The sequence below is a fragment of the Triplophysa rosa genome, linkage group LG24 (genome assembly GCF_024868665.1).
Source record: "Triplophysa rosa linkage group LG24, Trosa_1v2, whole genome shotgun sequence".
Classification (NCBI taxonomy): Eukaryota; Metazoa; Chordata; class Actinopteri; order Cypriniformes; family Nemacheilidae; genus Triplophysa; species Triplophysa rosa.
In genome coordinates, this window is record NC_079913.1 from 12,247,375 (window position 1) to 12,269,840 (window position 22,466).

Here is a 22,466-nt window from a genome sequence, read left to right on the forward strand (position 1 = left end):
ACAAAAATCACAGCCAATGAGCAAATGTTAGATGTTTAATATACAGCAATGTGGAAAAGGATTTTGGACCATAATATTTCACTGCAGGCGGTTTTTTCAGCACCGTGCGACAGAAACAAGTGACTAAGGGAAGCCAAAAGACTGTTGTGTTGTATACAGTCTTTTAAAGGCAATGTACATTTCTGTATTTTTTATGTTGTTTGTGGTTGTTATGTGGTGTGTTTAATATGCTTTAAGATAAAATTCATCAGTCAGGACCATTATTGAGTATTCCTGTCACAGTTAACCGAGTGGATCAGGTTGTATGAGCTGGTGTTGAGTGGAGGCGGGGACTCATTTGCATATTCATACATTTGCGTATACTACAAGACCTAAGGGTTTATAGCTAAATTCAATAAAAATATATGATATATAATTCTGATGATCAAAAATGAGTTTTTAAAAAAAAAAATATTGACCACAGGGGGACTTTAAAAAAATAAAATCGCACAAAACGAACAAAAACGCAGTCAATCAGAACACATCTGTTTAATAGTACAAAAGGATTTTGGACCAGTAAGTTTCAGCAAAGATATGGCGAAAATGCCCTTTGAGGAAAACAGTATTTTTTGTCTTTTGACATCAAAATGATCGACCGAGATGGATTACCTTGACAGTCATTCTACGCGCTCACAACACTGTCCTTGAACACAAAAAGCTTTCCTCACATATAAAAAGTTATACAAAAAAGTTACCTACATATAAATACATATGATTTTTAAAAATATTTTACTAACTGCCAGAGAGAGAGAGAGAGTGAGATAGAGAGAGAGCCTTTTGGCAGGATAAACTAAGGCCTTGCTCATCCCCGGCATCAGTACACTACTGTTCATAGCCAAAACAATCCTTTTCCAGAGACACACACACAGTTCTAACCAAACACAGCCATGCACATACAAACTCCCTCATTCCCATTACTCAACGTTGACATAACTGATGGCAGAATAGTTCCGGTCAATTAACACAAAGACTACAGGTTCAAACCCAATTAGGAGTGACCCATGAGCTAAAGTGTTATTAAGATCCCATATCTGATCAATCACCATTGTGCCTGAAGCAAAGCAGTGACCCCAGGGTTGTCCGGAAGGAATTATAGTGTATTATACTGATGCTTAGCATTTGTGAAATGACAGCCTTCAGTGCAATGCCAATGGACAATTTACAGCCTGTCTTGTGTATATTGTATTCCAAGGAGGCAAGAGCCTCAATTTGATTGGCTGCATTAATGTTATTTCCGGTAGTCAGGCTGCACAGGGCTTCTATTATATCTGTATATCCCTCTTTATGATGTCAGGTTTGGGGATATGGACACATAAGCAGACACATAAGAACAAAACAAACCGTGGTTGGTCGCTTTAAATGTCAATCAAAGAGATTCTTCCGGTCTAAGTAGCCGGTTCTTGGCAGGAACGAGCAGCAATGTGGACCAGATGCCGACTGTCAAAATCCTGGCCGTGCAAGAATACACAGGAGGCTGCAACTCATCTCAGCAACAAATATCTACAGACCGCCTCCATACATGGCCTCATTCATGAAGCGTTTTGCCCAAATAGTTCTCAAATGATACGTTTGTGAACGTAATCAAAAGCATTCAATGCAACGGTTTACATATTTCGCACCAATCGGAAATGTCGTGTGGAATTTTATCATTCATTTAGGAATGGTAACACAAACGATTTACACGCAGTCGTTCTGCTCGTCGTTTGGAATGACATATGCAAGAACGGTTCATTCAGAAATTTATTCAGTGTGTATTTTATCAACGAGGCCCTGCCAGTCGCCGTGTATGACGGACAATTCCCCTGCAACGAAAGTTATGAAGGTGCGCAGAAATGTTTTGTGTACAGAGACTTTAGTTAATACCACATGAGCCTAAACACTCCACAGCTACTCGGATAGTAATACTACATGAGCCCATAATATTCCACCAGTATTAAATAACACGCCAGTAAAATAACTTGGAAGGCACCGTGAAGTTGGGGTTCATTTGGTTTTTACATTTCAGCCTTCGTTTCTAAAACACACAGATGTCCAAAGCCATAAAAAATGTTGCCTTCAAAACAACAAGCTAATACGAAACACTACAAATGTACAAATGTGCTTGGAGATCCGTCTCATTCTTGAGTTGTCAGCAAAAGCAAAGGAAACGCAGGCGTTCTGGTCTTTTGCCACCGTCTCATTCCTCTGCGCCGACAGCGGTTGTTTAATCATGTTGCGACACTGGAAACGTTTGACAATCCCAGGCAGCGGGGTCAGGCCATCCGGCCCCGAAGCGTTTTCCACGTTCCTATGTGGCAGGACTGCTGACACGCGGCGCAAAAGACAGTGCCGCCTCACCTGAGACGGATAAGACGGGATAAAACCGTGAGGCGTGCGACCGCCTCAAGAGCTCCGTGACCGTCCCTAATCGTGCTGAGACTTGCAGATGGACCGACTCCATGATTTCAGTGCAGGGATCAGTCCAGAGGTCTCATCTTTGGCTGATTTTGATATTTTTTTCAGTTACGGTTAATAACTGTTAAAGCCGAGTTAAAAAGAACCACTTTTTTATTTGATTTCCGTATTTTCTGTGCGCGATTCATAAGCGCACATTATTCCAAAGTGAAAAAACATATTCGCCGTAGTCATGTTTCATTAAAATGTAATAACTTGTTCCGCATGGAAAATGATATCATCATCCCTGATATCATCAAGGCTGTTTAAAGGCCATTAAACATCAAAAGCGGGGTAAAAAAATTCAACTATTTGTCCTCGTAATACTATATCAACATCTTCATAGCAAAAATTACAATGATTTTGTTACATCTTACAGCTTTTTGGGGGGAATATTTGCAGATAGCTTATGAACCACTCTGAGCAAGTTTAATTTTGGACCTTGACAGCTCCAATCTTCTTTTTTTTGTGAAAAAATGAAACAACGTGGTTGATTTCTCTTTTGAAATTTTTCTTTTTTTAAACTATTGCTTTAAGTTTACCCCAGAGCGGTGTCCTCCACGGCTGACTCCAATCTCTAGTATCCATTTTTTATTTCCAAACAATTCCCGACAGTCCCATCCTATACCTTTTTAAATCTACCATTGAATATGCCGTTTCACTTGAAAATGTCACATTGTGCCTCTCCTTTACGTTAAAGCCGTCTCGATAAACTAAAACAACTGCCAATTATTTCCAGAATCTGCTTTTGATCCGTGACAAGAGACAGACTTTCCAATGCCTCACAGGTACAGACTTAATACCACAAACACACACATCTGTTAGAATTCATTTCAATACATTAGCATAACACGTCTGCATTTGGCCTTAGAGAACGCGCTCGCAAAAACTCACACGTTTGTGTCGTTCCGCGCCTGGGCTACGTGTCCGGGGACTGAAAAGATGCGCACACACAAGTGCATTCATTCATCCTGTGAGCATGTAGGCGTGTGTGACGGACTTCAAAGGCACACAGGAATACATCTTTACTAAAGAACCCCAGCTGCTCAGGGCTATTTAGCCCTGGACCGCTCTCACATCGCTCAATCAACAAGGGACAGTCTGTTTCTGTGTATGTGTGTGCGGCTCGAAATTGCAGCCCGGCACTGATAAACAATTCCTGCTCTTCACCTCTGGGTGCATTTATATTCTGCGCCTTCATTCTGGCATCACACACACATGCGGGGCAGAGGGGGCAGACGATCTGTGAGGCCGTCTGTTCGGAAGCACCTCCCCGCTGATGATCGGACTATGGTGGCCAGGCAGGGACATACAGCACACGGGGTGAGACGTCCCACTTTGAATCGGCACAGCGTGTTTTGGATGCGACACTCTTGCCTAGTCTTACTGGGACGTGTATAAGCGTCAACTTTTTCTCTGACAATGTGCTGGTTGCCCAACAGTTAAAATTCCATGCAGTTTTGGGCTGGACAAATGGCACTGGCCCATACATGAAAATTCTGTCATTATTTATTCACTCATGTTGTTCAAAACCTGTATATGACTCTTTCTTCTGTGAAAAACAAAAGAATATATTTTGAGAAATGTTGTGTCCATACAATGGAAGTCATGTATTGTTTGCTTTACAAAGGTACCATTTTGCAAAGAAATCCACTTTTAAGGGACAGTTCACCCCAAATAAATAAGATTCAACATTTCATGTCATCTTTAACCATTTACGCATTCTCATGTCATTGCAAATCTGAATGACTTCTGTTTCTGCGTAACACAACAGAAGATATTTAGTAGAACGTTGGTAATCAAACAACATTAGCCCCCATTGATTTTCATTGTATGGACACAAAACATTTCTCAAAATATCTTTTTTGTGTTCCACAGAAGAAAGACTCATATACGGGTTTTGAACTACATAAATTATGACAGCATTTTTATTTTTAGGATGAACTATCTTCATTTTCCCTGTTTTGTCCTAAATTGATGTGAAAAATGACCTTTATTTTCAAATATATGTGCAAGTAGATTTTTAATGGGTTACATAGTAACATAGTTTTGTCATCATGGCCTTCTCAATTGGGTGTATTAAGAGCTACCGATCCCTTTACCCAGCCACAGGTTCTAGGACAAGTCCAGTTAAAAAGACATAAGTGTATGCTATCTTCAGAAAGCCGCTGAGCTCCAGTTATCTAAAATTGTGTGTTCGTTGCTTTAGGACACCTCAAATGACGTCCTGTTAACCGGCACACTTTTCTTAATATAATCAGTCCATTAATTGGTCATTTTCAAAGGTGAAAATATGTCCTTGTGGGAAAAGAAAAATGGAAAACCAAATACTTTCAGAGAGGAAAAACATCTTAATTGGTGGACGCCATAGGGAAAGACAGTGGCGGAGAGACGCACTGGAAGTTAACGCTCACCCCGTGACTTTATTGAAAGATTTCACCATAAAAACGGTCCAATTTAACAGCTGGAGCCATGCACGGGCGACCTTTTCCTAAATGAAAATGGGCCAGAGTGCAGTTGAAGGTTGGCGGTGGCCATTATGGCTCGGCGGCTGTGTCAGAGGCCTTGATGAAGCGGGACCTGAGAGAAACACTCTTAACTGCTGCTAACAGAGCAGCAGGAACACTCATACATAACCCCCGTGTGAAAGCCAATCGCACAGCTCTGACAGAAAGGCCCGACACACAACTGTGTGTGTGTGTTTGGGAGAAAGATTAGGATTTAAAGAGTAATGCTCTTGCACTCTACCCTGACTCATCTGCCAAAAGACAGAAAGGAAATGGAATGGGCGGCACTGTAACCGTGCACATGCCATCTTCTTTTTTGAGTGTTAACTCTGTGGCACTCCACACAAGTGGGGCTAATGCCTACAATTTAACTGTGTTACTAAACCTAGTGAGCTGCTATGTTGTCTACCGCCTACATGGGCTCTTGTCCTTCGTGTCATAAGTAACTGTTTTGAAATGCTCTTCTGACAAGAACTGCAGGAGAGATCTCAGTTTGATGGCTTCAGTTTGATGTTAGCATGTAGCTAATTTAACTATGTAAGACTATAATCCCATGAAAACACACAGTACACAGAAATGTTGGGTAAAATTGTGCACTTTGAATTAGAATGCTTTGTATTTATTTAAAACTTAAATTATTTGACAATTAAAATATTTCTATTTTTTACTCTTTGGTAACTCTTACAAAAATGAGCCGAGATTCAATTACAGTAACCACACTTTAAAGTCCCGATGAAATGAAAATGGAAGTTTTTTGGGTTTTAGCATGAATATGTTAGCGTTAAGAAAATCTAGTTTGATCCATAACATTGACAAAAAACATTGTGAAGATATAAGCATTCAAAACATACCGAATCTCACTTAAACAAAATGGATAAAAAAACGTATGACATCATTGTGCATGCCAGCTTCTCCTCAAAATCTTCTGACCAATCAAAAGATCTCTAGAATCTAGAGATTCCAGCGTCCTTCATCGCTATTGGCTATTTTAAAAGGCATCCAAAAGGAATTCAATATGTCCCATCCTAATTTGTCAATGAATCAAACAAAGCTGCAGATTTCAAGGCATTTCATTGGGTATTCACATTCACAGTTGAAAGGCATTCACATTTTCAACTGTGGTATTTTTAGAAAACCACAGTTTCCTTAACATTTCACTACAATGACCATGGTTTCACCATGATATTTGCATTAGAACTATATTAACACAAAGGGTAATCAATCTGCCAAAAAACACGTATCATTACATTTTTTAATTCAATTAGTTTATATTTATGTAGCGCGTTTCACAATTTTGCGTTGTTGCAAAGCAGCTATACACACGTTTATTATAATAAAACAAGGGTACATTTCGTAAGGTAAAGATTCTCAAACTTAATGTTGGTAGCTATCTTTAAGTAGAACATTGGCTTTGTTAACGTGTCTAGGATGTCTTAAAATGCTGTATCAGTAGGCAGCTTACTAGGTTTTAGAAACAACTTGTAAGAAAATTAGAAGCGAGAAAACGTTGTATGAAAAATTCAGCAGAAACAGGAAGTGATGCAGCAAAACAGGAAGTCAGAAGCTAAAGATAACACATTACAAGCATGTAAAATATAACGTGTAGCAAATAAAAAAAGGAGACACACACTACCTTTACTCTGTGGTGGGTTCTGGCTGCGATCTCGCAGTATGTTGATCTGGTAAACGGCTCCGTACGGCTCGAACAACTCCTTCAACTCTTTCTCGGACCAGGAGCGTGGGATCTGTCCCACGAACATCTTTATGGCGTCTGGATCGGGCTGGTCCGAGTGTTCCAGGGCGCCATTCATCTTCCCAGCTGTACCGTTACTGCAGAGAGAGAAATCGAGCGTTATTTCGAGTGTACACACATGACGTAGTTCAAAGACACTTGAGGGTATAGGAAGAAGGTGAGCAAGACTGTTTGGTCTCAACGTTCACAGTGAGAGCAGCTGTGGGCCGGTCAGATCGACAACTGCTCCTCATTAAAGCAGGAAGACACGGAGACAAACGCTGGTTAAAATCACAACAGTGTTTTTACACCCAGCATGTGTGCTATGTACATGTGTTTGTGTTAATGTTGTGCTCACTGAGCAGGTAAACAGCCTTAATGGGAGAGTAAAGAAAGACCGTGTTTTAAAGAATCTGCTAAGTTAGAAATTATTTAGACATCTGCCATTGGGTGGACAAGCAAATAGCCCCGCCCAAAAGTTAAACGATTGGTTAAACCATTGCTTCAACAAAAAGAGATTTAAGTTCTGAGGTCCATCGTATGAAGCAATCTTATAAAATACAACTTTTAAAGGGATGGTTCACCCAAAAATGAAAATGATGTCATAATTTACTAACCCTCTTGTCATTTCAAACCTGTATGACATTCTTTCCCCTGCAAAAAAAGCAAGTTAGTCATCGAACAACAGTGGTACCCATTGACATAGCATTGGTTTTGTGTCCATACAATAAAAGTCAATGGGTACTGCCGTTGTTCGGTAACTAACATTCCTCAAAACACCTTATGGGCCCTATTTTAACGATCTAAGCACATGGTTCAAAGCGCACGGCGCAGGTGCACTCAGGGCGTGTCCGAATCCTTTTGCTAGTTTAACGACGGGAAAACGGTCAGCGCGCCTAGGCGCATGGTCTAAACGGGTTGTCCCGATTCTCTTAATGAGTAATGGGTGTTTTTTGGGCGTAACGGGCAGTAAACCAATCAGAGTCTCATCTCTCATTCCCTTTAAGAGCCAGTTGCGCTTGCGCCATGGCGTATTCGCTATTTACACGCAAAGAGCAAAGACTGAATGCTTCTCCAGAGAGGAAACACATCTGCTCGTGCGTGAGGTTAAAGTGCGCGAGCAGACCATCTACAGGACAAGCCGGATTTTTACCTTAATGTACACAATAGTAATCCTTTACATTGTAATACATTCATTTTTTTTATATTTGGCAGGTTTGTGTGCTGCTGCGCTTTCCTCTGTCTAATAAGTAAAGTGAAAGCGCGTTGTGGACCCGCCCAGAGGCGCATTTTCTACTAAAGCACTCTTTAAATAACAAAAGAAATATTGCGCAGTTGACTTTAGACTAGGTTTGAGTTGGTCTATGGCGCAGTCTATTTTTTTAGTTCCTCAAAATAGCAATGCGCCAAAAATGCACCTGAAAGCACCTCTTTTTAGACCAGCACGCCCATGGGCGCACAAATGAGTGCAAATGCATTTGCTATTTAAACAACGCAGCGCAGGACGGGAAAATGAGAACTGCGTCGGGCTGAAACTAGCAAAAACACTTGCGCTGCACCTTGCGCCGCATCGCGTCAGGTGTACGATATGTTCTGCAGGAGAACGTCGTACAGATTTGAAATGACAAGAGGACATCGTTTTCATTTTTGGGTGAACTATCCCTTTTACATTTGTTTCAAAACTGTACTCGCACACACAACTGACAGGACGGCGATGACATATTTTCTGAGGTAAATCATCAACGCCACAGTTGCTGTCAATAAAGCTTAACTTCATCTCAAAACATTCCCCTTAAACTGCGGTCTTGAATCAATACCCGAATTGAACAAGATCATGACATGATAAATACACATAAGCTCAGCTCAGTCATGTCGCAAGTCATTTACGTGTCACCAAGATGGCCATCTTGCAAGTTCAACGAGTTCATGAGGAATTCTGTGTGCTTGTAACAGATGAAAGCACACAAGAGTATTATTGACCCAAACACACCAAACACTTTCCCTTTCTGTGTTTACAAATAACAAAACGCGTGAATCACGTCTGAACCAACTCCAGATCACTCTGATTCAACTTGAGAAGTTGCTCATAGAAGACCAACCCACCTGTTGGCATTACACAAAGACAAAAATAAATGAATAAACGTTTTCCTCTGTGAAAACGCTTATCCGTTTCCTCACGAGACTAATTATCGCACTAAGCGTTCTGCATGTGAGCCTACTCGCTGTACAAGCTTCTTCCTTTGGAGATAGGCATCACTCCAAGGACATATTGACATAAATTAGGCATTATTCTCTGAACACGAGAAAAGGTAGTTTTCATTATTCAGTAAATTGTGCCAGTTTATCAGTATTATAAAACATGTTCTCGAGGAGTAGATTTGAGGAACTCAAAGACGGAGGTGTTGCATTGGATGCTATTCACTTTGGCAATAAAATATATAAACTAACTGTCAGATGTCTCAACAATGCCAAACTCTTTTTCCACTCCACCCAGACCATTTATGCAAAACGCTTCATTAAAGACTATGATGACTCAATTTATACATTATATACAGCAAATTATACAAATTAACATCTATTAAGTATTCAGCAGCTTGGTCGCGCCCTGAAAAGTAAATAACTCTATAATGGTGTTATGGATTCAATTCGATTTAACCAATACACAGATCCTGAGGCTTTCAATTTATAAAAATACTTTTTAGGTTCATACACATTCTCGGATCAAAGGTGAAAACAATCCAGTCAATGGGGCGACCACAAAGCCTCCCACTTTTCCTTTTCCGCGATTTGTCATTCTATTCAAAACAACAAGGCCTAGAGTTAAACACGAGCGACAGATAAAGAGAAAAGGTTAAAGATAAAGCGAAAAGACACAGACCTCTGCACTCGATTCATCCATCTCTTGCAGAAGGACCCTATTCTCTCTGCGGAGACGCCCAAGTCTTTGAACTGTTTAAAGGACATTTCTGAATGCGCCGCAGGAAAGCTGCCCCCTCGGGTCCCCACGGCAACCGCTGCTCAGCTACCCCCACCCCAATAAATCCCCCAGCGATAAGAGCACCCCTCGCCACCGATCAAAAAGCAATAATGGCGAGAGAAGCGAGCATGACACTGTCAACAGGGGCCAAGAGCCAGAAACCTGACTCTGATACACAGAGAGGGATGGGACTGTGAGTGTCAGGGTGTCGTGCGTGCGTGCGTGTGCGCGCGCTTGTGTGTGTCACAATTAGTAATTGTTTCGTCCGACAAGGCCTGCCTGCAGGAATACAAAGGCACAAGTCACAAGCCTGTAACAGCGGGCTGTAGGACACACAAACACACACACGCACACACTCAGGCCTAGAGTTGAGGGTCGAGAACCAGTTCATATGCAAAATCAGTGTTTTCTTCCTTTTAAACAGCACAGCTAAGCGATTTTAATAGCGTTTCTTGAGCGTCGTTTTTTCCACCAATATGGATGTTAGGCATTATCAGATTGTTTTCCCTGCGCTGCAAAATCTGCATCGTCGCAGCAGAAGTAATGATGCCTCAGCTAATTTCTTACGTTTGAATCGAATGTGATTCATGCCGAGCAAAATAATGATGAAAAATAATACATTGGATGGAGAGTTCATTTTTCTTGTGACATATTTACTGGTTGCGCACAATAACAAATGTACAGCGTGACCAGTGTAGTCTGATTCATGAGCGAATTATCTTCTAAGCAGTCGAAATAACTTAGAACTGACAACTCGATGGTCTAAAACGGCTCACTCACTCGCTCGATCATTTAACATCAGACTTGTAACATAAATTCCAATTTCTATTGCTCATATCTGACTCAACATGAACACATCATAACTGTTTCGCTGCACTTTGTGAGGCCTAAATGCCATTTGAGCATCCAGCCCAGCAGAGTTAAGGGTCGTTCAAACTAAAAACCGGTAACTATAATAATAATTATAAAGTTACATACATTTAAAAAAACAGCATAGCTTTTATGATATAGAGCAGCGATAATGTTGGGATCACTTTCAGATAGATTTTTTTCTGCTGATGAGCAATAAAACATAAAAGCAAAATAATGATGAAAATGTATACGTAGGAAAATAAGAGCTCATATATCTTTGTGACATCCTTACTGGTTGCGCACAATAACAAATATACAGTGTGGTTTGAATCATCATTGAATTATCTACTTATAAAAAGCATCAAAATAACAGAATTGACTTAGAACTCAGTGGTCTAAATGTCAAGTTGAACGAATTTCAACTTTTACTCGCAGCACAGCTCATCAATAGCCGGGTTTCCATCCAAAGTTGCGAATTTAGCTTATGCGCAAAATTGGAATTTCGCATAAAACATTTGCGAATAAGCACGGTTTCCATCAAACTAGTCAACCGTCACTTCCTAATAAACTAACACTAAATATTAGTAATAAAAGTAAGAGAAGCCACTGAATATAATAATTTTCATATATAATAATTACTTGCGCAAGCAACACAATAAATGCGGTGCTTTTGTGGATGCCTGCTGTATGGGAGATGCAGTCTCACTTTCTGTGCCGTGCTTTTTAAAACCATTCCTGAGTTTTTATACAAGAAGACGCGTTCCGTGTGAACGGCCCCATACTGTGTTTACTTTAAGCTTGTGTGCTGGAGTTTCACATTTTAAATGTGCGGGCCCTTTAAATCTGATTGTTTTTTTGAATGTTTCATTATTCTGCACTTAAAGTATGAAACCTAAATGCCGTTTGAGCAGCCCAGGGCTATTCACAATAAAACAACAAATATATCTATAAAAATCGTTCTAAATGTATGAAAAAAGCAGTCCACACCACGACTGTTTCGATACGGAGGCACGATACTGTTGCGGTGATCTTTCTTCCAGTTAAGGAATAATGAATATTGAACATAACGTTATCATCTGCTGGTTAATATGTTAATACGTTAATATGATCGTTGAGTAATCTTTAGATTTTTCATTTTTGGTGTGAACAGGCCTTTACAGAGGCTTAACCACTCGCATGAGTTTTGGAGTTTTCCCAACCAATGGCAGACAGGCAAATCTGTTTGAAAAAAGAATTGCTGCAGCAATTTTGCAATGACTGTAGAGTGGTTAGGATGAATTATCTAGTGCTTCTGCAAAATCTTTAAGGAAGTGGAACTGGATACACCGTAGAACCAAAATCATTAATTCCTTTACATTCCCCGTCCCAACAGAGGCCTAAGGAGAGGTGCCAACAGTGTAAATACATTGGCCTTTATTTAGACCATCTTTCTTCAACTCTTCTATGCTGACAAGGTAGAAAAAGCAACAAAGTGAAAATAAAAGTGCTTCTGTGTGTGTATATATATATATATATGTGTGTGTGTGTGTGAATGTAAGTCCTGAGGCTCAGATTAAGTTGTCAAGAGGATCTACTCCTGCCATAACATTCTCTATCTCTCTCCCTCTCTCGTTCCATCCAGTTCTCTCTCAATTTGAGTCAATTGTCTGCCTTAATGGCTTAACTAGAGCTTCCATCAGCCCGGGCTGCTCCTAAGGATATGTGTGTGTGCGTGCGTGTGTGTGTTTGTGTTCTAATGTAAGGAATTCTGAAACGCACACAACCACTCGTGTACTTACAGTACAAACCAGCACAACAACAATACTGCAAGAGAGGTAATCATTTGTTCTTAGACAATCTGCCTTGTTGCATAAAGAGTATATCCTAAGTTATGGTTGGAGGCACAGTTACGGCTAGACTGAGGTCATTTGGAGCAATAACATCCTTGATAAAGGTTATTTAAACTGTAAATCAAGTTGTCGTGCACAATGGGAAAAGTCCCACTAACCATTATAAATGCTTTCAGAAATTATGGCAGCAATACAAAACAATACAATAAAAGTACCAATGTTTAATTTATAACTTCGTATGGTTGCTATGGCAAGCATCGCTAGCATTAAGTGAAAGTGACCTATTAGTCAGATATGGTGACCCATACCCGAAATGTGACCTCTGCTTTTAAGACTACATCCAGAGAGTAGTGAACACACGCACAGCAAGTGGTGAACACACGTACACCCGGAGCAGTGGGCAGCTATCACTGCAGCGCCCGGGGAGCAAGTAGGGGTCAGGTGCCTTGCTCAAGGGCACCTCAGTCGTTACCCGCCGGCCCTGAGAATCCAACCGGCAACCTTCTGGTCACAAGTCACTCTCTACCATTAGGCCACGACTGCCCCATTAAGTGGTAAACTTGCATAACAGATATGGACGATATAATGTGTTCAGTAATCAGACTTAGGAATTTCACCTTTTAGATGATAAAACAGGGAAAAACCTATAGATCTGCATAAAGCATAAACACCAGCCACATTTATTGACTGCTACTGATTCATGGATGTATGCTATCTTTTGAAGTCCCCCTGTAGCCGTTCATTTTACACCTTACAACTCATCTTTGACCATCAAAATGACATTTTTAAACGTTTTTTTGTCTGTGAAAATAATCTCTTCATGCTTTAAAGCAGCTTCAATGTAAATTTTAAGGTGCGGTTTTAAGGGGAAAATGCGAATTTGCACAAGGTTTGTCTTAAAGCAAAAAAAGAAACGACCTAAGACCCTGCAAACTGTAGACTGCAAATGTGGCAGAGAGTTTTGCACAGGCAAGCACTACAGAATAGGACCGATATGAGGGTAAGTAAATGATGACAGAATTTTCATTTCTGGGTGAGCTACCCCTTTAATAATAATCCATTCTTTAAGAAATACAATTATAGTTTGACTTGACACATTAATAAAGCACATGCACAAGCGCATTCCCAGGTGTGCATATATTGAACAGTGATGCACATCCAAAAAGAATTTAGTACTGAATGTTTCATAAAGTATATTTGCATACAGTTAAAGATTAAAATGGATCATTTGTAGCTGTTCTGTGAATAAAAGGTTTTAACGAAAATATGCATGCCTTTGATAAATATATACAATAATACCAGATATAATATATTATGTGGTCATGTCAAAGTACAGTACAAAGTGACAAAGCCAAATGAAATCCAAGTAGAATTGAAAGAAATTCGGATACCAAATCCCTCCTCCATCCAGTCCACACACATACACTATCTGACAGGCAGCTGGTGGAAGTTGCAAACCTGTAATTTCCTCCATTAAAAAACGAGCACAGCTGACAAGTGTGTGTGTATAAGCAGGAGGGAGAAAAAGTGATTTTTATTTATTTTTTCAATCACATCTTCAGTACAAGTTAACACTCGCCTGTCTGGCAGCTGCGGTGTCTCGCATCTCTGCCTGCCTCTCTCGCTGGCGACAGGTGATGCTTTAATTCTACTCATCAGTTAAGCTTTATGATCCTAATTAATCTCCTTGGACATAAAAATAAGGCGTTCTGCTCCGAGCTCTGAAAAATACGCAATCCATCCACACTTAATAGGGAAGATTTATCTCTGTTTCTCCATGGTTCATCTCTCGCTTTATTTCCCTGTCTCTTTTTCATCAAGTCATAATTTGGGGCTTGTCAATCATATTCGTGATGGCGAAACCATCCGCTGAGTGACTCTGTATGCTGAATGTCCCTTTTAGTGACAAATCTGTGCTACAATCATTTAAGTGGGAAACAGTTTGTTCAGCAATTCCTTTTAGCAGGTAGGGGCTGTGTCTCGAAATGTAATAAGCTTCCCACCTAGACAGCGTTTTTAGCATCATCAGCCACAATTCGGGGCATCTTGGGAATGTTTTATTTATTTATTTCTGTATTTATTATAGCATAACATATTCTTTTATGTCAAACACATTTTGATGAGAAATGCATTTTGGGTAGGCTTCTTCAAACATTTATATCATACACGTTTTCAAGCATCAATAGGCATGTTTGAATCCAATGTAAAAATGAGTGGTAGACCAATATAGGTTTTCCAATGGCCGTACAGATACCGATATTAAAAAGAGGCCGATATAACACAAATGCAATTACAGTAAATGAGAGACATACAGGAAATTGGTGAAACTAAATGAACAATTATAGTGTATTGCGTCACTAGTTAAGTAGCATGTAGCTTAGCAATAAAACTTGAAAGACTTGAAACCATAAAAAAAGGTGCGCACATGACATCATGTTCATCTCGGGCAGATAAATGTGGCTAAATATGAATAAAATAGATAATAAAATAAATGGTGGCTTTTTTAAGAACAAAATGCTAGTGCGCTATCTAGCGATCGAATGTATCAATAACTTTAAAATTCCAAATATCAATAATAATATTAATAATATTAATGCCTAAAATATGAAACCTTTTAACACACATAATGCCAAAAAACGCTGTCTAGGTAGGTCGCTCACTAGATTTTGAGATGCAGCCAATGAAAAGCAGTTGTCCTTTACAATGTCCTGACCAAGATTAGTGAATCTAACCACACACATACTGACAAAATCTCACACACCAAGGTCAGACACACAGCACGACTCCAGGAAGACATTTCCTGTTATCATGTTCATCAACTGTCAGAGACGTCAAACTCCGGCTATATTTAGAAAAAAACCCCATCTAGGACAAAACGTTTCCTGTAAACATCGCATACAAAGTCAGCAGACAAGAAAGAAAACTACAAAATATAAAAAACGAAACCATTATTTTTCAAGGTCTAAGATACTAGTCTAAGAAAAACATGCCAGCTTAACTATGAAGAGCGACATGGATCGGTGTGTGTGTTCGGGCATGTGTGAGATGTACAAAACTGTTCTGTTAATCACTCCACTTGTTAAAAGTGTGAAGGGGGGTGGGTGCTATAGAAGTTTCCATGGTAACTATGGAAACGCGAGGCGCTGATGTGATAAATGTCACACTTGCTAATGAAGCAGCGAGCTGGAGAGATGCCGTCTTTCAGTGCTAACGAGGAGGAGATGCACGCACACGCAGCCATAAAAAACACAATAACAACTTGTTTTAGTGAGAAGCATTTTTAACCTGCTCATAAAAAATGACACTTCTTTTTACAATGACAACTCCACCGGAGCACTTGGCGATATATTTTACTCGAAAATGGAAGGGCTAATACAGAAAAATAAATATTGGACTCGAAACGATTTTATTAACGTTTTCATTACTGGTAAACCTTAGAGAACATGAATTTTTATTTACCGTTTTTAATTACTATGCAAAGTCGTACTGTGCACCAGTCGTCAAAGTGTGTCGTTTTGAACAAATAAAAAAACATGCAAAATCACTCATTCTTCCTCTCTCTTTTAGTAAGAGAAAACTAATATTAACCTGTAATATCAACATATAAAATCAACACGTTTGACGTAAAATGTTTTAAGAGTTTTAAGAAATGCAAATTTAAAAAAAACATTCTGTATTTACTTTTTAAATTTAATTTTAGATTTTTTTTATTATTAGCTTGCTCTGCATTACACTGTGTTTTGAGGTTAATGGAAATGGCCTATAACATTTTTAAATAATATCCTTGCAGAGAACAGTGTACTTTCATGAATTCTTTTTTTAAGGGCACTTACACAACATAAAACTACGCTACATCAGCGAAAGTGGCAAATCTATTGTTTCCATTGGGGATGACACGATACAGTTGATAACACAAACTGTTTGTGAAAGTCATGCAAAGTGAATAAAGGTTTATCTTAACCAGCAAATACTTTAAAATTGTGTTTATTAAGCAATAAAAAGTTCCGACAGGACAGAAATCTAATCGCTGCATTCCTACTTGCTTTCTAACTTGTCGCCTACACTCTAACACTATGAGGCATTAAAATAAACAAACAATTGAAAGTAATTAATAGCTAAAATATTAAACAATCATTAGTTAGACTGATTTAACCATTGTGATGGTTTTTTACATTTTTCTCTCCATAACACACACACACTCCTAATCCTAAGGGGCGATTCACATTTTGCGTCATTTGCGCGCACAAGTTCGTTATTTTAAATGTAGACACGCGGCAGTTGCGTGCAAATAGGGAGCGACGCGGTCGCAACGTGCATACGGTGCGGTGCGCGCATCGAGATGGAAATAGTTACATTTTACAGAGTGCCGCGCGCACCGCGGGTCATTTGACTAAAGAAAGCGTTTTCCATGCGGTTTTAGGCGCGAAATGTGAATCGCACCTAAAGCATGCATGTACACAGGGTTCTTATCCTCTTTTAGAGTGGTGAAACAAAGCAGCCATGTCTCCTCACAAATGTTTATGGAATCAAGTGCTTAAGGGGAAAAGTGCTCCTCAAATGACACTAGATACACTGCGCTCTTAAACGTGCGGCTCCACACACGTACACACTTTTGCTGCTGAAAGCGGCTTTAGTGGAAATCTGAGGCAACAGTGCGACAGGATTGACAAAATCCTGCCAACAACATCCCTGTTTTTTATTGCCCTACTGTTGCTATGGAAACCGGGTGGAGCAGGGGAAACGGGACTGATGATGTTGCAAAAGTCATTCCGTACATCTCCAAAAGACACACTCAGGATGTAGGGGTTTGAGTTAGGTATCAGCATGCATGTTAAAGGGACACTTTATCCAAAAATGAAATTTCTGTCATCATTTACTCACCTTCGAGTTGTTCCAAATCTGTATACATTTCTTTGCTCTGATGAACACAGAGAAAGATATTTAGAAGAATGTTTATAACCAAAAAGATCTTGCCCGCCTTTGACTCCCATAGCAGGAAAAATTATTTTATAATTTTTTTGTTCTGTTAAACACTAAAGAAGCCATTTTGAAGGCACAGTTCTGGGGCACCTATTTTTTCACACTATGGGAGTCAATGGGGGGAAAAATCTGTCTGGTTATAAGAATTCTTCCCAATAGAAAGATATTCATATTTTAATATCTTTCTCTGTGTTCATCAGAACAAATACATTTATACAGATTTGGAACAACTCGAAGGTGAGTAAATGATGACAGAATTTTCATTTTTGGGTGAAGTATCACTTTAAAGCGTGTGTGTGTGTGTGTGCGTGTGTGTGTGTGTGGCTGGCGGGCAGACAGCAGGTGCAGAAAGTGGAGACATGAGAAGCAATCATAATGACCGTGAGTTGGACCATCATCAAACTTCGACAAGTCAGCACATCATGGCCTGTGGCTTACCTACGCGCCTGTGTGTTTGTGCGTGTGAACATCTGGTCAACGGGTCCTTCATCTGACAACTCCCCATCTGCCCACCTGCCTCCCTCGCAATTCTTCTCTCTCATCGTTGCAAGAGAGGCTACGGCTACAGCTACCCTAGATTAATTCTCGACACTTAGAGATTCAGACCATTCTTATTTCTGCCTGCAGATTCATTTACAAGCGTGATACATAAGTAAAATGCAATAAATTGTCTTTGGTTGGATGCAAAAAGATAAAGTGAATGAATACCCACAAATATTTGTATTGCATTTACCGTAATGGCCAAAAGTGATGTCCGCAGGGTATAATGCTTCCTCGGGTTCGATCAAATCATCAAATTATGAGGTGAACACTATATTTTTAAGGAATTTACTGGAAAACATTAGTGGTTAAAAAAGCATATCAGTGAATATGAGTTTTATTATATAGAAAATGTATACAAAGGGAAAGAAAAGCTCACAGGAAACTAGGGCTGCAACTAACGATTATTTTAATTGTCGACTAATTTAACGATTTTTTTTTTTTTTTTTCGATTAGTCGACTAATCTAAATAAAAAGTTTTTGGGATTAATCCTTTGGCAAACTTTGCAAATAAACAATAAGTTCTAGTATTTTCTTACATTATAAAGCAAATCATACTTTTTACACCACTACATTTTATAAATAAATATTGTCGTTTTAACATTTTAATCCGTGTTTACATTAAAATCACCATCTTCTTTTAATTAAGTAGTTTTAATTTTAAAAGTAAAAAATACAGATTTTTTATGTACTTAAGTACTGTATTAAAGGTAAAAAAAATGTTTTATTGCACTTATGCTTTTTGTTGTCCTTATGTTGTTCCAATTGCTTCCATTGTTTCCCTCATCTGTAGGTCGCTTTGGATAAAAGCGTCTGCTAAATGACTAAATGTAAATGTAAAAACATTCAAAAATGTGTATATGAAATACTAGAGCATGATATATGCTCTGTATTTTTTTCCTCCAAGTAATATCCGACTCTATTTTCAGTCTCATAATATAATTGTGTAAAAGTAAAATACTACTATCTGTCTCTGTTTATTGTACAAAACTATCACCGAATAAAAGACTCTAATGCAGAGTGGCGTTAAAGCGAGCCCGCGCACTTGGAACTCAGAATGATGCGCTTAATGCATTCGCTTCATTATTTACAGTTATGCGCATCCCAGACGCACAATGATGCGCTTAAAGCACCTACTCCTTCTGAAGTCCCGGGATCATTTTGCTCCCCAAAGTAAATAATAGTTAGAACACAACGAGAAGAGATGATATGTTACATGTTTAACACATAGTGCGTTGCATCAATCCGACAGTATACAGTTAAATCAGAGGTTTAAAAAGAGTTATTTCGTATGAAGACGCAACATATTCAGACCGCTTCCAGTGCTTCTAATAAGCTAAGCTATACTCAGCGAGTAACGTTAACTCACAGTCTCTGGCAAAATACATTTTAAACTAAGCCATAGACTATCATCTTGTCATTATGAAGAATAATGAAAACATTGGAACATGTTGGAAAGAGTAGCGTACTGACCGTCACCGTACACACGCATGCTGACTGGAGATTGACAGACAGCACCAGCGGAGGTCAGAGTTTCTTAATTATGCTATATTGGTTTATTCCTCACATAAAGCTATCGAATGACATAAAAAGTGAATTGGAGGTTTCATGACAGTCAGTCCTTTTTGAAGCTTAAGAGTAATTTATGCAGGGTCACATACACTAACACTAGTACAATAGCGTTAATGTAAATCATTAATGTAAAGCGTAGTTTTACATTACAAAAAAGTAAATTACAAAAAAGTAATTTATTATGAAAGTCTGCATCTACGTTCCCCTCTCCGTCCGTTTGTGATTGCGTGTCCATGCTGTGATGATCGCATTCCGGGGGTAACTTAACGTTAGGGGGAATTCCTCCGTCCATCCACTAACTTACTGCGTCCGAGGCTCTCGATCGCTTTTGTCAGGTGAATTATACTTTCTCTTGTTCTGCTGATTAATTTACACACGCCCGGGAACAGAAACTGCTATTACAGCAGATAAACGTAAATAATACGAAGCGTCGACGCATTTCACGCACGTCGACGACGTCGACGCATCGTTGCAGCACTACAGGAAACCAAGCCAAACTGACTACAAATAGCCCCTAAATTTTTCTTAAAGCTTAGTTTAAGTTTATATCCCAGGTGCAATTGTGCAACGTGAACACAAAGTTTTTAAAATTTTAATCACAAAACCAGAAGTCAGCTATCAGCAGGGCCACAAAGAATCGGCATTCAAGGAACCCATCCTTTGTGTAGAATGGGTCCCATTATTGGTTTCGATCGAAAATGCCTAGTTAAATATGCTACTAATGTGCATAAGTGTTTGTTACAACAAACAGGATTTTAATTGATTCAATACAAACGGTTTACAAAAGAATAGTATCGTTTCGCCTAGCATGAAGCGAGGATGAATTACAGCATTTACCCTTCTCTACCCTGTTTACCCTTCTCTAAAGCGCTCTTCTCTAAACAGAGAAAGAGAAGATTCTTTGTGGAGAACAGTACCGATTGCCGAGCACAAAAGAAAACATTAGATTTGCTCCATTGACGCGTTCGGTTAAATTACTCCTGCTTGTGAGCTAAACCACAATGCATGCCTTCAATCGCCTGCGAACCGTCGAACAGATGAGCTGTCTTTCCTCTGCGGGGGAATGTGCAACGCTGCCTTTGTTTGCTCGCGTCGTCTTCTCTGCAGGTGCTCCGACTCCTAGGACATTCAGACCCTTCCAGACGCCTTAATTAGACATCCTTAAAGCTCAGTCCTAACTTTATCACAGCTCGCTAAATACCACACGCTGCTAAAGCTATCGTTTAAAAAAACAAGTGCGAACCATGTTGGTTTAATTTAAAATACGTCAATAAACAAAATGAACAAAGCCGTGCCCATGCTGTTCAGTAGCACGTATTTCCCTCGGTGTCGTAGCTGTATCGGGCTGGTGAGTCGCGGTAAGATTTGCCAAAGCCGCGAGCTAGTCTTTCACAGCCCTTTTGTTCTTTCCCCCATCTGCTTTTAATTCTTTTCATCTGTCATCAGTGCCGGGAAGCATTTCGACAATATCTTGCATCTTAGATCGTCAAACGACAAAATGACGCAAAGATGGACGCTAACTGTCAGTCAACATCTGCCCGAGTTGCAACGTAGCACAAACTTTCAGGCGCGGCTAGCTGCGCGTCCCCGGTTGGAAACTGTAAAAAACTCATTTATAATGTCATTTATTAGGGAGGTGTGTAGAAACGCGCACAAGTTTCATTAGGGCACGTTAGGGGGAGGCGTTCGTTTTCATTACGGTTTATGGGAAGGAAAAACACGGTCACGCGTCGCAATTAACATCCCAACAGATGGCGGAAAGTGTGCGTCAAGTGCGTCTATCTCTCAAGTTCTCCTTTGCAAGAACCACCTCCGCGTTTTCACGCTTCTTTGCGAGAACAGAGTGATACTGACAGAAGAGGAAACGGGGGAAAGAAAGGAAAAGAAATGCGCACACAGGCACAGGAAAGAAAAGAAAACATGGGAGTCAATAAAATAAACAGCGGCAAGCAAGCTTGAAGTGATTGGGCTCTGGCGGGCGTGAGTTGGCCAAGTTATTCCAGCGAGGACATAAACATCGCACACATACACGCTATGACCCAACGAGAATGAAAGTGCTCTGAACATTTGGCTTCAGAGGCCATGGCCGAAAAGCACCATATGCTGACAATATGTTAGATGGGAACCAAGAGCTAACACACGCACATTATTGCTTATCAGAGCAAGGGTTGTCACACACATTAAATAATTGTCTAATCGTCATAATATGACCTAACTACAATTATTTACAATGAACCTTTGAGCACCTTTAGTAGACACAAGAGAGATCTTGTAATATCTGCTGCACCTTTATATCCACCATCACTTACTGTTCCATTCAAATGACATTTCTCCATTGTTGGAGTTGTAGTAGTTCTGTTTGTTTATACCTCCACAAAACGAATGCGACGCTCTCTCCATCACTCATTCCCCATCACTTTTATGACACCCTTAAAGAATGACACTCTTTGTAGTGTGTATGTGTGTGATAAGCACACCAGATGTGCGCCTACTCTTCCTCTTTGTATATGAGTCGGCGATAAGCGCGTGTGCGCGATACAGGTGCGTGTTCGCAGTGTTTGCTCTTTATGCATGGCCCGGTGTGTATGAAAGGAGGAGAGCGAGCGCGCTCGTCTAAACGCCACATTGATCTTACACTCGCAGAGAATTCAGACAGCCGCATTAGAATGCAACATCAGAGACTGAACTGAATGCAGACTGCAGATTACAGCCCCTCATAGACGGCGTGCTATATGTTAGCGTGTGTGTAAGTGATACAGACCTCGAGGGGATGTATATAGTCATTTATTCCATTATAATCCCATTATCTTGTTAACAGAGCGGACGAGAGCCAACTCGCCAGACTAAACATTCTGCAGGCCTATATCTCTCACACAAGACAGTGTTTGAGTCACCGTTGTAGCACGCAGGCAATCTACAAGTCTTGCGAGATGAAAACTGTTTGATGTCGACAGTTAGACGGAGGGAAGAACCAGAGGATAATGGCGAGAGAAGTGAAAACAAAA

The 22,466-nt window shown here is 39.9% G+C and overlaps 1 protein-coding gene across 21 annotated transcripts in view; it reads right to left on the bottom strand.

Annotated features, from left to right (window-relative positions):
• The window catches only part of celf2 (cugbp, Elav-like family member 2), a 146,580-nt gene that overhangs the window by 37,839 nt on the left and 86,275 nt on the right, over nucleotides 1–22,466 (bottom strand). For 20 of the 21 annotated variants that reach the window (XM_057324601.1, XM_057324596.1, XM_057324597.1 and 17 more), the window contains one exon: nucleotides 6,613–6,809. In XM_057324601.1, the coding sequence (XP_057180584.1) occupies nucleotides 6,613–6,809 (197 nt within the window). Of the gene's footprint in view, nucleotides 1–6,612; nucleotides 6,810–9,589; nucleotides 9,742–22,466 lie in introns of those variants that run through there. The other variant, XM_057324602.1, reaches the window with a different exon arrangement.